Source organism: Equus quagga, chromosome 1, assembly GCF_021613505.1.
Source record: "Equus quagga isolate Etosha38 chromosome 1, UCLA_HA_Equagga_1.0, whole genome shotgun sequence".
Lineage (NCBI taxonomy): Eukaryota > Metazoa > Chordata > Mammalia > Perissodactyla > Equidae > Equus > Equus quagga.
The window spans coordinates 95,398,855-95,414,638 of NC_060267.1; the positions used below are offsets into that span (position 1 = coordinate 95,398,855).

General features: G+C 62.3%; 2 protein-coding genes across 5 annotated transcripts in view; one reads left to right on the forward strand and one right to left on the reverse strand.

Annotated features, from left to right (window-relative positions):
• The window catches only part of GPSM1 (G protein signaling modulator 1), a 34,401-nt gene extending 32,555 nt beyond the window's left edge, over nucleotides 1–1,846 (reverse strand). Inside the window, exons 1-2 of one of the 4 annotated variants that reach the window (XM_046639853.1) lie at nucleotides 1,576–1,841; nucleotides 475–1,327 (exon numbers count right to left, since the gene is read on the reverse strand). In XM_046639853.1, coding sequence (XP_046495809.1) covers nucleotides 475–539 — 65 coding nt within the window. In that variant the 5' untranslated portion in view covers nucleotides 540–1,327; nucleotides 1,576–1,841. Of the gene's footprint in view, nucleotides 1–474; nucleotides 1,548–1,575 lie in introns of those variants that run through there. The other 3 variants (XM_046639879.1, XM_046639869.1, XM_046639860.1) reach the window with 3 other exon arrangements.
• CCDC187 (coiled-coil domain containing 187) overlaps nucleotides 538–15,784 on the forward strand; it is a 65,801-nt gene continuing 50,554 nt past the window's right edge. The window contains exon 1 of the mRNA XM_046680971.1: nucleotides 538–780. Coding sequence (XP_046536927.1) covers nucleotides 538–780 — 243 coding nt within the window. The remainder of the gene's footprint in view (nucleotides 781–15,784) is intronic.

Here is a 15,784-nt window from a genome sequence, read left to right on the forward strand (position 1 = left end):
GTATGGTTGGCAGCAGCCCATTCCAGTGGCCCATCCTGGGAGTCCCCAGGCTCTCACGGGGAGGACAGTGGGAAGCCCCAGTGGCCTCCCCACCCGGCTACTCCCCACCACCCTCCAGCGCCCTCACCCTCGACACCCCCCTTCTTGGGGGGGCCGGGAGCCTTCCGCGGCACCCGCACCCCCATCACCTCTTCGCACTCCCGGGTGCGTCCTCAATCCGGGCAACCCCGCCCCTGCATCCCCGGACCCCGCGTCCCAGGCGCCCACCTATCTCCGCCCCCAGCCCGAACCCCCGCCAGCCCCGCAGGGCGGGCGCGTCCCCGCCACGTTGCGCGGCCGCCGCCGCCTTTGTTCCGAGCCAGGCGCCTCCCGCCTCCTGCCTGCCCGCAGCAACGGCTGCCTGGACCAGGTCTCCGTCCGTCCCCGCTGGTCCCAACCCGTCCCCGCCGGTACCCGCCGGTCCGCCCAACCCACCTGGAGTAGAGGCGCCGGGCCGGGCCGGGCAGCTCGTCGGCGGCGGGCGGGGCCGGGCCCGCCATGGGGCCGGGGTCGCCGAGGGCCGGAGCCGTGCACCCTTGCTCGCGCCGCCCTGAGCGCCCACTGTCCACCGTCCACCGTCCACCGTCCACCGTCCACCGTCCGTCCGCGCCGGCGGGAGGCGCCGAGGAAGTGATGTGCGCGCGGCGCCGCCCCTCCAGCCGTGGCCGTGATGTCACCGCCGCCCGCGCGCGGGGAGGGGGCGCGGACCAGCAGCGAGTCCCTCCTCCATCTGCGCAGCGGGTGGGGGGAGCTCACAGGGGCGGCCACGGCGGTGAGGGCTCGAACCTTTGAGCCTGCAGCTTGTACAGGGAATCGGGGGCGGAGGGTGGCCGCGGTGGGGGGGTGTCCCCAACCCCCAGGGTCCGGTTCAGGGAGGGGCCTGGCCTTGGCATTGCTGGGTGGTGGTGCAGCCCTGCTGGTCTCCCACCCTCTTTCTTTGGCCCCCACATGGGGGGCATTCGAAGGCCCCCCTTCTTTTGTTTGGCAGGTGCCTCCCCTTTGGTGTCCTCCCCCCCTCTGCTCCTGACCGGCCCCAACATGCCCCACCCCTTCTCCAAACCGGCAGTGGGTGCAGGGCTATGGGGGTGCCCTTCTGCCTACTTTAGAGAGACCTGGCTGATGACAAACACTTCTGTCCCCCCCATATGAATTGGAGGGTCTGGGAGGAGCGAGGAGTGAGGAGGTCTTCATTTAGCAGGAGGAGGGTGGCCCGGGCCAGGAAGCCCCCCTGCTGTTTCTCACCTCTGAGACCTTGGATCTCAGGAGCCCTTCCCAACCTTGGTCTTATCTGTGAAATTGGGAGGATGCCAGTAGAGCAGCCCGGCTGTGCCCACCTGCAGTCCGGTATCCCAGTGCCCGGCCCCCCCTGCTCTGGACTCCTGGGAGCCCTGACGACCTGGACTGTGTTCCGGCCTCGTCTCCATCCACCCTTGGCTCTGCACTGCTCCAGCGCGTGCTCCCCTGTCTGGGGCAGCCCAGCTCCTGCGCACGGCTGGCTGGGCACGCAGCGGGCCCTCAGGGCACACAGGGTCTCACCTGGTTCTGTCCTGCTCCCTTTCTCAGTCCCAATCTTCCCAGTGAAGCCAGGAGACTCCAAACCCTGGAAGCATCTCTGTGACCACACGGGACAGAGACACGTCTGCGAACAGGAAATGGGCTCCCTTCCTCAGGAGAGCTGCCTTGAGGTCAGGAAGAGGCCAAGGCCTCTCCAGCCAGACCCTCGGCAGAATGCAGCCCACAGGACGCTGGCTCAGGCAAGGGAAAACAGACGGAAATAGGCACGAGATAAAAACGGCCTGTTGGCCCCCGGCTGGTTTGTTTTTCCTGTGGAGAGAGGGCAAAACAGGCAGCGAGCAGAACGAGAACCATCTGTGCCCAGAGCGCGGCTGCCCGGCGGCCCGTCCCACGCTCTCTGCCCAGATGACCACAGGAGCTGGGCAAGGCCTTCTTCCTGGTTTTGGCCATGGCCGCTGGCTGGCCCCTGTGGGGTGGGTGGTGCAGTGGGCCGGGCCTTCCTCCTTGGGGTGCCCCCTGAGCTGGCATCACTGTAAGGGCAGGGGCAACCATGGGCTCCCCTTAGGCCAGGTCTGAGCTCAGCATCCCCAAGAGGCCACCACTGTGAGCCCCCTAGGGGTCCCCTAGGTCAGCGCCAGGGGTCTGGTGCCAAGAAGGCTCCGATAAGTCATGTGACGTGAATGGCGGAGTGAGGGAGAGATTCATGGTCCCGTGGCGGTCACGGCAGGGAGAGCATCTTTTTTCTCCTTCCTTGAAGTGGGGACACTGGGCAGCCAAGGTCCCCGGGCTGGAAGAGCCTCAACTTTGTATCAGAGTTTTCGGGGGAGCCGAACACTCTCAGGGGTGCTGTGCAGTGAGCTGGCCCTGGGCTCAGGCTCTGAGTTAGGCCGAGTGGGACTGGAGGCCACCCCCGCCCTCACCACTGTGTGAGCTGGCATAAGTGCTTTCCCTTTCTGAGCCTCTGTTCCGCCACCTGTCAGTGGGGCTCAGCAGCCCGGTGCTGTGGGGGTTATGCAGGGTCATGGGGCCTGGACATGGTCACTGTGCCCAAGACACAGGGAGAGCTTGGGGAACGTCAGCTGCTGGGACCCTGCTTCCTGTGTAGTCACCCTGGCCCCGCTGGGTCCCTGCAGGCAGTGCTGGCTGGATCCAGGGGACACCCCCCACCCTGCACTGCACAGAGGTGTGTCTTCTCCAGTCCAGAGTCCTGACTCCCTCCCGTTGAGAGAACCCAAGAAGGAAGGTGGGACATGAAGAGGGCAGGCACCCGGAGGCCAGCCCAGCATCTGTCGTCGACGCGACCACCTAGTTGTGAGAATGAGTGCACTTCTGGTCCACGGAGAGCAGGGGGCTCCTGGGTGAGGGGCCTGGGGGCGGAGGAGCTCCTGGGGGGCACCCACCCTCTATGACCTCTTGCTCCCGCTGGCGCTGCTCTCCCTTGTTCACTCCGGCTGCTCCTCCCTCCCCCTCTCTGCGTGTGCACACCTGGGCACCTTGTTACATTCCGTCTTGTAAATTCCCCCCCCCACCCACCCCGTGAAGCTTTGCATACCAGCCTGTGCTCCCTCAGGAGGCCTCGAGCACGCCCCCTCCATCCACCTCTAATGGGCCTCATTCCCAAAGGAGCATCAGAGGGAGGAAAAACAGTTTCCCATTCCAGACGCATCCTTCTGGCCCCATCAATAGCAGAGGGAGCAGGGAGGGGATGTGCCAGGCAGGCGCAGCTGGTGATGCCGGACCTGGCCCCGCGAGGCCCCACCTCTCATGAGCCCGCCCACTGTATCCTGAGTGCCAGGGGGTTAGCGTCAAGACGCCTGGGGCCCTGCTCTTGGTGGCGGTCAGCAGGGCCACCTCCATCGGAGGGCACCTGCCACGTGCCTGCCCGCCATCTCTCCACCCTCCCTGGCATCCTGCCTCATCCGCACGCCCCTCCCATTGTACAGATGAGCAGACAGCCCCAGGTGCTGGGCTGGGCCAAGGGGAGCTGAGGTCAAGTGCTGGTTTCCTGACTTGAAACCTTCCCCCTTCCTGGACCTGTCCCCCTGGACAGGCCTCGAGGGAGACAACAGTGGACAGTTGCAGGGCTCTTGCTGAGCCCCTGGGAGTGGGGAGGCCTGGGCTCCTGGAGAGAGGTGGGTGTGGGTCCCTGATGAGGGCCAGGACAGGGGAAGGTGGCCAGGCTGCCCAGAGCCATCCCCGGGGCCAAGAGCCAGCGCAGGGGCTTCAGCAGAAGTGCAGCCTCCAGGCCCACCTGGGCGTTGGCCAGGGCTGGGGTAGATTGGAGTGTCCCTGTGGCTGGCATGGCAGCTCCCAGCCCATGACCTCCCAGACCCTGCCTTCCTCCTGCCTTCCGCCGCGGGCCCCCTCCCCAGCAAGGCTGCTCCTGTAGGACCCACTGCCACCCGCAGAGGCGCCAAGCCCAACCGGGGACCTGAGGGCTCCTGGGCAACCTCTGCTGTGGACTCCAAACAAGGGAGGGAGGAGGTGGACAGGGAGAGGAGACACACACACACACACACACACACACACACGCACTCGTATAAGTAAAAAGAATACTCAAGTTACCGCTGTTCCCAGTAATCTCCTGACCCTGGGGAAGAACTCTTTTTTCTACATGGTTACAGTGCGTGTGCTCCTCCTATTGCCCTGAGGCCCCCATGGTATCACCCACGGCCATTTCCTCTCCTTGGGGACCTTGAAGTCCCCGGAGAGTGGGGGCTGCAGGGTGGGTGGATGGGTCCAGGGGCGCCCGGAAGGAAGAAAGCGGTCTGTCCACCCACAGGGCCTGAGTGCCTCCCGGGAGATGACACACCCGGGAAATAGCTAGAGGTCCGCATGAGGCTGTACGCCACCGTGTCATCCAGCGATACCTGGCCGCGCAGCATTCCTGGGGGCCTCGCTGGCAGCTGCTGGCTTTGTCACCCAGCTTATGTCCCCAGGGCCTGTGAGAAGGAGGCAGGGCACCTGTGCAGCAGGCACATGCTTACTTGTCCATGACAATTGGGTCTGTCTGGGCCCCTCCTTGGCCTGTGTGACTAGAACCCCTGCCCCCCACCCTATCTGTGCCCCCCTAGGCCTGGAAGACAGGTGACACTGTGAGTGGCAGAGAGAAAGAGAGAGAGAGCAGGGAAAGAGAGAGACAGACAGAGGGAGGGAGAGAGACAGAGGGATTGGCATGAAGCTTGCAGGGCAGACTCTGTGCGGGCTCCGGGTCCCCCCAGTGGCTGTGCGACCTTGGGCAAGTCCCCATGTCTCTGATACTCAGCCCCTGGGGTCGTCGGGAGCCTGAACACTTTAGGAGCGTGGCGTGAGTCATAGTAAGTGCTCGTTAGATACTACTTGATGGGGTGTAGGCCTCTGTATTAGTCTCCTCGGGCTGTCACAGCAAATGGCCACAAGCTGGGTGCTTAGAATGGGAGAAGTTTGCTCTGTTGTTTCTGGAGGCCAGAAGATTCAAGGTGTGGGCAGGGCCATGCTCCCCACTGAAGCTCTAGGCAAGGATCCTTCCTGCCTTTTACAGCTTCTGAGGGCCATCCCCCCATCTCCACCTCCATCCCCACGTGGCCTCCCCTCTCCTCCCAGCGTCTCCTTCCTCCACATCTCCTTCCACTCTGCTCTCCTATGAGGACCTGTCACTGCATTTAGGGCCCACCGTGACCCAGGATGGCCCAGCTCGAGATCCTTAGCTGCTCTATATCTGCAAAGACTGTTTTTTCCAAATAAGGTCACATTTCCCGTTCTATGTGGATGTCTCTTTTGGGGTCTGCCACCTGGCCCCACTGTACTCACCTCTCAGGATTTCCTCACAATGATGGCAGCTCAGACCACGTGACACCTGTAGTTCTGCAGCCCTCTTTTCACTTAGCATTGTATTGTGCGTGTTACCCAGAGATCACTGGAAGGTCTTCCTACACGTGCTGGGGGCGGGGCTGTGTAACATTCATCTTGCATTTTCTTTTTTGTTTTGTATTTTTTTTAATTTTTATTTTTTCGGATGTACATCATATTTGGAATTCTGTATACATTACATCATGTTCACCACCCGAACACTAATTATAGTGCATCCCCTCACATGTGACCCTAATCACCCCTTTTGCCCTCCCCCTCCCCCCTTCCCCAATGGTAACCACCAGTCCAATCTCCAATGCTATATGTTTTGGGGGTTTTTTTGTCGTTTTTATCTTCTCCTTATGAGTGAGATCATATGGTATTTGACTTTCTCCCTCTGACTTATTTCACTCAGCATAATACCCTCAAGGTCCATCCATGTTGTCACAAATAGGGCTGTGTGACATTCATCTTGAGGATGTGTCACTGTTATTTAACCAGGCCCTCACTGTGGACATTAGGCTGCTTCCTCTTTTCCCCTTGGTCCTGACCAGAAGGCTGGGCAGCGCACCTGTGCGCTCCAGGTGGGCAGGGCCAGCTGGAATCGCTGCGGCTCCTGGAGCGAGGCTCACACGCCCACGCTTGCTGACTGATGACAGAGCCTCTGTCTGTTTGGACCCCATCCGTCTAGAATGTAAGGAAAGTGTGGTGCTTGGGACACAGCAGGGCCATGGCTATGTGGCCACTAGAGCTGAAGACAAGCCAGGGCGCTGGCTCAGGCCCAGCTCAGCTGCTCACAAGCTGGGGCCCCAGCCCCTCTCTGGACCTCTCTCTCCTCTCTCAGATGGGAGCCTGGCAAATGAAGTCTTGCCTGTGAAGCCCTTGGCCTGGGCCTGGAGCACAGCAGACACTCTGCAAGGGACAGCTGTCACCATGAAACTTGCGTCTGCGCTGACCCCCTCCAGCCACCCAGGGGCTGACTCCTCCTGCCTGGCTGAGAGCTCTGCACAGAGGCAGGGGCCTCTCCCGGCACAGCTTCTCCACTGGCTGCAGGACCAGAGGGGGCCCAGGGGCCTCTGGGGTCACTAGGCTGACAACGGGAGCTGGCCTGCTGGCTGGGAACCTGGAAAAGCAGCTGGAACAGGAGGAAGCCGCTCTGCAGCAGGTGGCTCCCCCTTCAGGGCCACCCCTTCCTCATTTCCCCTGGCCTTGGCCCCTGTGTGGGGTGTGGTCACAGAGCTGGGGGGACGCCAGGTCCCCACAGGACCCACTCACACCTGTGGGAGCCACCCTACCAACCTGCACTTGCCCCTCCCATGAAAGTCAGACTCTGGACGCCTCCACCCACCCCAGCCTCTGCCCTTCCCCTCTGACGTGGTCACTCCCAGCCACATGTTGGTCAGCCAAGAGGGCTGGAGGGGGCCTGTGCCAGCCCTGAGTCCTGGGGCTGGGGCTGTGGGGTGCACAGCTGTACGGAGGGAGAATGGAGGGGTGCTCAGAGGATGCATGGCCACTTCGCTGCGAGGACGGGGCCCGGGCAGGCGGGAGGCAGGGTGCTGTGCCAGGGTTGCCTGGCACTCAGAAGCAGTGTGGGGAAAGGTTGGAGGGCGCAGGACTCAGGGCAGAGCTGGGAGGCGGCCAGCTGTCCTGGGCACAGAGGGACCCTCTAGCTCCTGGGGCAAGTCTCAAGGGGCCCTGAGCACCCCTTCCCCATGCCAACAAGACCCACGCCTCAACTTGCTGCAGGCAGTGGGCACTCTCAGCTGCTGGGGAGGACGTGAGGCCTGAGGCAGGCCTGCAGCAGCCAGAAAGAACTGGGGTCCCCTCAGGGGGGTCCCTGTGACAAGTCCATCTGTCCATCCAGCAGCGATGAAGCCGAAGGAGAGCAGGAGAGTGGGACCACACCCCTGCCCGCCCCCTACCCAACCCTCACCCACAGCAGGGGGTCTCTTCCTGGAGCCTCTGCCAGGTGGTTCCCAGCCCAGCTGGCTGATGGTTGCCATGGAAACCCCACATCCTCCTCAGGGCCCCTCTCCTCCCCGCAACCCTAGCCTGCTCTGCATTCACTCAACCAGGCAGCCTCCGCCCCCGGCCCTCTGAGGGGTGAGCGTGGCCCCTCTCCCAGCCCTCCGCCAGGCGAGCACTGCAGGTCAGGTCGGTAGGGGTTGTTTTCACCGGTTCATTCTTCACAACTGCCCTGGGACAAGGACAGAGGTCCTTTCCTAATTTCCAAATCATCTGGCCAGTCCCTTGGGGAGAGGGAGGGATCCTAGAGATGCTGGGCCCTGGGATCCTGTGCATGGTTTTCAGGCTCCCCTTGGTGTGGGCCCGTGTGTCCGCGGCCCTAATTAACCCAGGGGCGATGGCTGAGGTGTCCAGGGGGCAGCAGCATCAGTGTAGCAAAGCAGGCGTCCATGAGAGGCCCTAGGGAGCCCCAATCGGAGAAGCATCTGGAATCCTCCCACTCCTGTCTGTGAGACAGCCACTGCCCTCCCATCCAGCTGCGAATCTCCCAGGATAGGAGCATGGATGCTGCCCAGGGCCTGGAGCCTCCAGGGTCTCTCCCTCTCCCTGCAGGGCTGCCCAGAGCACAGAGCAAGGCTGATTCAGAAACGAGGGAAAAGCCCCGCTGTGAACGGTGAAAATGTCCCCTACTGACCTGCAGTGCCGGGGTGGGGGGTGTGGGGGTTATCTGAATGCAGAGCCAGTGCTGGAGGGGAAGCGGGGCGGAGTTGGGGGGGGCGTGCCATCACCATTTGATGTGTTGGACTTCCGGTTTCTGGGTAAAGGACAAACTGACCAGTGTGTTTGCTTTTGATCCCCGGAAGCCCCATTCAAGCTATGGCAACGGTTTGTTTGGTTTAAGCTATAAATTCCTAAAGACAAAGAGAGCAGGAGAGGAGATGCACCCCGATTGTGGAGACAGGGGAACTGTAGCTGAGTCCACAGGCCCGAGAGAGCGCGGCGCAGAGAAGCAGGTCCACCAGCAGCTGGGATGGGCCCTCAGGCAGCACGGGGGGCGGGGGGACTCGGAGGTGTGGTCCAGACCAGCTCGAGGGGCTCTGCTCAGTGGAGGGCTGGGCTGAATCCCGGAGTGGAAGGGGCGAGGCCAGGCAGAAAGCCAGGGAACGGGAGTTTTACATCCTCAACGCCCCCAGCCGCGCCCTCCTCCCCACCCCACCTCCAGACGGGAGAGTGAAGGGTCTTCTGGGGTCTGAGCACTGATGGTTTGGAACCGACATGTCTGCCCCTCCCTCAGAGTGACCAGTTTGACCTTGGCCCCCTTGTCGAGGGTCGGGTGATCTGGAAGCGGATGCCAAGGCAGAGTTCAGGTGCGCCGTGTGCCCAGGGACCCGTCCCTGTCGGATGGGGAGGGAGGGGCAGGCCTGCCCTGCGGCCCTGTGGGAGCTCTGGGGCCAGTGCGGCCTGTCAGAGTGGCCTCGTCCAGCTGAAATGACCAGGCCTTTGTACCCCGCCGTGCTCAGTCCCCAGACTGGGCTGCCCCAGGAGGGGCACCCTGGTGGACAAGGCGGCCTTCTGCAGCTGAGGGCGACCTGGAGGAGCTGAGGGCAACCTGGAGGGGCTGAGGGCTGGCCATGCCCCTCAGCTGGCCATGAGCCCTCCCGTTGGGAGGGTCTCCATGCTCCACACAGCCCACCCTACACTCACTCAAATCCACGGCCAGAGCAGCTCTGCCCGGATTCCTGGGGCCTCTGTCCTGAGGGTGGCTCAGGAGGACGTGGGGGGGGACAGGCTGCAGGCCCCGCTGCAGAGCCCAGAGTTCTAGGGATGAGAAGCACCGGGCTCCCAGTGTCATTCGGGGTGATGGCAGTGGGGCACCCCTGCTTCCACCCTCTGTCCCCAGGCCCAGGTGTCCCTCCTGCTGGGGACATGTGCCCATCCTCGTGCCTCTGCCCAGACCTCCTTCTCCACAGGGTCCACTCTTTTCTTTTTTGGGTCCCTCACCAGGCGGGAGGCCATTTCCCCCTGCCCCTCAAGCCATTTCTCTTCCCACACAAAGAGGGGGACCAGAGGCCACGTTCTCCCCACTGGAGGCTGTCCTCCACCCCCTGCCTTTCAGGCCCTGAGTGAGACTGACGTGCTGTCCCCGTGCACATGCAGGGCCCCAAGCTGCCTCGTCAGCCCGGGCTGGCAAGCCCCTCCTCTTGCAGCTGCTGAGCTGAGGGGACGCGTGCCACGGCAGTGGGTGCCGTGGGGCCTGGACCCCCTGTTCAGGCATGCCCCTGCCCCTGCTGGGTTCCAGATGTCCCGTATTCTGTTTCACGTGGGCTGCGCTGGGCCTGCTCTGCCTTGTGACCGGGTGGCCCAATGACTGTGCTCACCATGGGCAGTTCTCGCCACATGGTAGGTAGTGCCCAGCTACACTAGGACTTATTTTTCAAAAGGTGTGTGTCTTAGTCAGCTCAAGCTGCATAGCAAAACCCCACAGGCTGGACCGCTTAAACAAGTGACATTTATTTCTCACAGTCTGGAGGCTGGGAGTCCAAGATCAAGGTGCTGGCCAACTAGGTTCCCAGGAAGGACCTCCTGGCTTGCAGACAGGCACCTTCTCACTGTGACCTCACGGGCCTTTCTTCTGTGTGTGCACAGGGGCAGGGGTCAAAGGGAGAGACAGCAGGCTCTCTCATGTTTCCTCTTATAAGGACACTAATCCTATGCGTTCAGGGCCCCACCCCTATGACACCATATAACCTTACTTACTTCCCTACTCCAGATGGCCACACTGGGGCTTAGGGCTTCAACGTATGGATTTGGGAAGGGCAGAAACATTCAGCCCGCAACAGCCTGGCACTCTCTCCTGCAGATGCCATGACCTTGCTGCAGACCCCAGGGGCCTGGGCCCTGATTCTCCTGCTGGGCTTGCCCACCAAGCCCACAAGCTTGCCCATCACTGATGTAGGCAACACCAGCCTGCCCGCTGCAGGACCTTTTCCTGCTCCGGGTGCCCTCCAAGTTGTCAGCTCTCTGTGTCACCTGGGAAACGGCCAGAGCACATGCCTGGGTGGGGGCTGTGCTGCCTCCAGCACCTGCAGAAGCTCGCCAGGAGTGGTGCCTCCCTCTTCATGGCGGAAGGTGCAAGATGCAGGAACCCGTCCTTTGCTCTGAGCAGGTGCCCAGGAACGCCCCTTTGCCCTGGGCCGCTAGAATTTTTACAGGTGTGGCAGGCCTCAGAATCTCCTTGATCTCTGGCCGTGGCATCTGCTGCTGCCCGAGGCCGCCCTCTTGAGTGCCCATGTGTCACCACGGCATGTTGCTCAGCCAGCCCAGCCACATCATGTCACTGAGGAAATGGATCGATGTGACACTGTGAAGAACGTCGCTGTGGTCCAGGGCAGGGTAGTTACACACAGCCCTGGGCGGCTGCACATATGTGCTGTGTGCATCCATGTGGAGGACGCGGTCTGTCTCTGATGGGATGGAGAATGCACCACACCACAGGGCCTCGTGTCCCTGGGGCCACATCACTCTGCCCTGGAGGCTGTGGTCACCCTCCAGGATCTATTCCCTTTTAGTAAGGACTGGACCGGTGAATGAAATGGACGTATGAGGAGACCGATGCCCCTGCATCCTTCAGCTCCTCCAGGACGGCACCCATCTCGCCGTCTCCCTCCCCACAGGCGACCTTGGTCTCCTTTACTCTCTTGGCTGCAGAGGGAGGAGTTGCACAGCTTTCCTTTAACCTTTGCACTATGATCACGATGATGGCTCTGCCCACAGACCAAGGATCCCATGGGGGAAATGCCAATCATTGTTCACAGACTGGGGAAGTGACCACTGGGTGGGTCTGCAACCCAGTGGACCCCCTGTAAGCTGGACCTTGGGCAGAATGCCATTAATCACCACTCTAACAGGGGTCTCTGGATACCAGTGTCGACCCTGGCCCGGTCCTATGGTCCCTAAAACCTCTGGCACTCCCTTCCCCAGTGCAGTTGCTGTAGGTCCCCCTGGGGAGGCAGAGCCATGCGCCCTTTCTCACATGGTCAGAGGACATTAAGGATGGGAGACGGAGAGGCTGAGGTGGTCACCCCACAAACAGCACAATCCCGGACTCAGTTTCGGCCCTGAGCCAGCTTTCAGACCTGGGACCCATTGACTGAAGAGGTGGCCAGGTGGCCAGGAGAGGTGTTTGAAAGCTCGGAGACTCATCTACATCGCCATATTTCCTTTAAACAAAGAAAGAATATTTTAATTTGTTTGACTTGTGGTGCTTTTTGGATCTGCAGCTTCCATCTCAGAATTCCAGCTTGAGGCGCTCCTGGCCCTTCACTCTGCACAGGCTGCTGTGTCCGCCCGGAGGCGTGGGGACCGGATGGCTGATTCTGGACAGTGGATGTGCTGCTGCCCCCTGGGGGTGCTGGGGCCTTTTTTCGCTGATTTGGGGTTGGGAAGGATGTTCCAGAAACTCTCAGGGAGGAATTTTGGCTCCTTCTTCCAGGCTCCAGCCCTCGTGCTCAGCCCTTGGGCCTGGACAACTTCCCCATTTCTCTGATGTCCACGGACAGAGTCAACCTGTGCCCCAGGCCCAGCACACACCTGACCTCATCCACTTTCGGACGCTGGACACCTGGCGTCCAGACATAGCCCTAGTCTGGGATGTCTCCTGGCCGTGGTGGCGGAGGCAGGTCCAGGAAGGTGCGCAGAGTACAGAGCTCCAGCATCATGCCTGTCAACTCCAGGGGTCACCTCTCTCCGGACTCTCTGGCCCAGAGAGGAGGCCCCCTCCAGCAGGGTCTTGCTTGGAGGGCCCGGCTCTGGTCTGAGGTAGCCTTGCCAGGTCACCAGCTCTCCTGGGACAGTGTCCAGCAACGCCCCAGGGGGGGAGGGGCTGCTGCCCCCCCACTGCCATCTCCAGGAGGGTCGGGACAAGCTCCTGCGTATTCAACAGCCCAGGCTGATCTGAGTCTGCTTTCAAATCTAATTTCATGAATTCCAAGAGGAGTTTCTTGGCAAAAGAATCTTTCTAGAGTGTTTCTTAAGGGGGAAAGGCACAACTTCTGGGGGTGGGGTGGTGGCAGGGACAGCAAAGTCTTGGAAGATTCCCCCTCTCCGCAGCACCCCGTGGTGGTGGGGGTTGGGGGGTGGCCCTGGCTCCCCGCCCACGACAGGGACGGAGCGCCACCTGCCGGCATGGGCCCCACAGCCCACCTAAATCGCGCTGGGAGGACCCCCGATTTTCGTCAGCCGGCAGCCGCCCCCAGGACTCCCAGGGCCCCGCCCCCGCCTGCAGGCGCGCGTTTGGAGCTGGGCGCGGGGTGGGGGCAGCTCGCCCTCCCTACACACTGACCGGCTCCCCTAGTTGAAACACTAGTCCAAGGCCCACGGGAAAGAGCACAGATCCTAAGCCGAGCGACCCGGGCCCCGAGGATCCGCGCGCGCGTCCAGGCACAGACGGCCGCCACATGCCCCGCGCCCCTCCGGTCGGTCCCCTGCCAAGGCTGCCACGCGGGTTCCCAGGACGCGAGGGGCTTCGCGGCTTTTGAGTTTGGCGCTTCCGGACCTCGCCGCCGCTCTGCCTCCTGCCTCCTCCCGCCGCCGCCCACCTGGACTGTCCTAGTGTCCCTCCCCAACAGCACCGTGTTTCAGAAGGACCGGATGGCCCCGTCCGCCTCCAGGACCCTGGCTCCTAGCCGCCAGGCTGCGCTGCCAGAGACCCGGGGGGCTGCTGGGGGCTCCCTGGGAAGGAGAGAGAAAGTAGGGGCAGCGGGCTGGGGGCAGGAGGCGGCCGCGGTGACTCGTGGGGCGGGGCTCTGGACCGAGCCCTTGGAGACCTTCTCTCGCCCCTCGCTTGCCGGGCGCGTACTGCCCCCTCCCCAGCTGGGGCGGGGTCTAGGCAGTGCCCCGAGACCCTTAGCTGCCCTGCGCCCGCGCCCTAGGGCTCAGCGGAGAGGAGAGCCCCAGGTGTGTGCCCCCCCCCCCCGGGTGGCGCCGGGCGCGCAGGGGAGGCCCCTGGCGCGTAGCGCTGGTGCCTCAGGCTCCGCAGAGCCGGCCTGGAGGAGGAGCCCGCACGGATGGACGCCCAGGTTTCTGTGGCAACGTCAGGGCGGGCCTCCCGCCTGATCTAACCGCGTACTTGGAAGCTGGGTGCCCGGGTCCCCGGGTTCTGCTTGCAGGTGTCCTTTGAGCCATGGCTGCTGCCTGGCACCTTTCGGCAGGTGGAAAGGCCTGGAGCCTTCTAGCTGGTGAGTACCCTGGAGGGGCTTTAGCTGAGCGCTGTTCTATCTGCCCCAGGCACCTGGGGGAGGGGCTGGGAAGGGGAAGAGGAGGGGTCAGGAGGCGGACAGGGCCGGTGGATGGGGGGGTTTGGGTACACGCAGGGCAGGCAGGGGGCTCAGCCTTTCCTTCTTCCATGGACCTGGCCAGGTGAGGACCAGCCACCCCTCCTCTGTTCTCCTTCCTTGGGGAGAGGTCTTCCTGTCTGGGGGCTCCCTCTGAGGGCTTGGGGCCTGCTTAAGGGCAAAGCTAGGCTGCCCCTGGGAGTGAGACCCACTGGGCTGCCCTGCCCCTGGGCTTAGGTCCTGCTGTGGGGCGGCACTAGATTGTCACCTAATGAGCTCAGTTCCCCGCACTTGCTGTAAAATGGTGATAAACACAGTCCCAGGCCCTGATTGGTGCTGATGGCTGACTCTGTGTTTGGTTACACCTGGCAAGTCTGTTGTCCGACAGTGGGGCCAGCGCAGCATGGACCCCCTCTAGCTAACTCTCCTTGGGCAAAGGGCCTGGGCCCCTCGGCTGTCCCATCCTGCTGGAAGGCTCCTGTTGAGGAGTGTGAGCTAGGGCAGGTGGAAGGAGACCCACAGCCGTGCCCGCCAGAAGCCGTGGCCCATATTGACTGTTCTGAGCCTTTGGGAATGGTTTTGGTCCCCAGGGTGGGGTTGTCCATGTCTGCAGGTTCCTGTCCTGGAGTTGCCGGGCTCCATAGCTGCTGTGCTATCCTGGGCGCTCCTGGCTTGGGGGAGCCGGTGCCGAGGGCAGGTCTCTGCTCTGGTTGTTGTGACCGTGGGCAAGGTGACAGCGCCTTCCTCATGGGCTTGGTCAGGAGCCCCAGGTTGCCTGGGGAACGCACTGGGCACAGACCTGGCCCTGGCAAGGTGTCCCAAGGGGTGGCCGGCTCAGGAGATGGTGCTCTCCATGGCCAGAATGCTGAGTGGCTGCTCTGGTGGCCGAAGCTGACCTTGGCCTTGGAGGAGGCCAACCAGGTCTAGGGGTGTGGGGTGCGGGGCCGGGAGAACAGGGAGGTGGCAGGGCCTGGGGCCTTGTGCTTGGGTGGGCCTGGGGGTGGGGGAGCTCCCTGCTGACCTCTCTGTTGGCGTGGCTGTGAGTCTCTCCTTGGCACGAGGGGACAGTGTCTGAGGGCTCCCTGGGGGGCTGCGGGCTGGTGGGTTGACTTGGCTACTGCCTCTGGTTCTTGGTGGCTGAGCTGAGGGCTGTGTGAGCGCTGGGGCCCAGAGGCTGCGGGATGCGGGCAGCCCTCTGCTCCGCGCCCTGCCATTTGTCCACGTCTGTGCACAGTGTTAATCTCTGCCTCAGCACCCCGTCAGCGCCTCCATCTGGTTTCCTCAACCGCACCCTCCTCCTGACCTCCACCTGTCCTCCCAAATCACTACCTGTTGTGTCACCTGGTTCCTGCCCTTCCGTCTGCCACCTCTGTGTGGCCCTGAGTCCCCTTGGGGCCCGACCAGCCCCGGGGTGTCAGTTGGCCTCCCTGGGGAGCAGCTGGTGGAGACGCTGTGTCTGCTGGAGCACAGCCGGGCGGCAGAGACTGGGGTGCCGCCCTGACCAGACCCCCATGCGAAGGGCAGTGTGTATTTGTGTCTATTTTGTGTATGTATGTTGTATGTCTGTGTATATGTTATGTGTTTGTTGTGTATCCATGTGTGTGTTGTGTGTCTGTGTGTCTGTGTACGTTGTGTGTCTGTGCATGTGCGTTGTGTATATGTGTTGTCTGTTAGTGTGTGTGTTGTGCATCTTTACATGTGGGTTGTGTGTGGGTGTGTCTGTCCGTGTCTGTTGTGTCTCTGTAGGTTGTGTGTCTGCGTATGTTGTGTGCCTGTGTGTTGTGTGTGTATGTTGTGTGTGTCTATGTATGTTGTGTGTGTCTGTGTGTTTGTTGTGTGTGTCTCTGTGCACAGTGTGTATCAGAGGGGATGCGTGTGCTTTGTGCAGTAGGACCCACTGTGCGCAGGTGCTCTTGCCACCTGCCAGTCATTTCCCCAGATGTGACAGAGCCTGGGTCAGCCTCGGGAGGCCTTCCGTTTGGACCCTTCAGCCCCTGCCCTTTCTCTGGCCCTGCTGCCTGGGGCTGCGGGGCACAGCCTGTTGCAACTGAGACTCTGATCAGGGTCCAGGGCCAGTTTGGGTCTGTCCACGATGGGGACCGCTG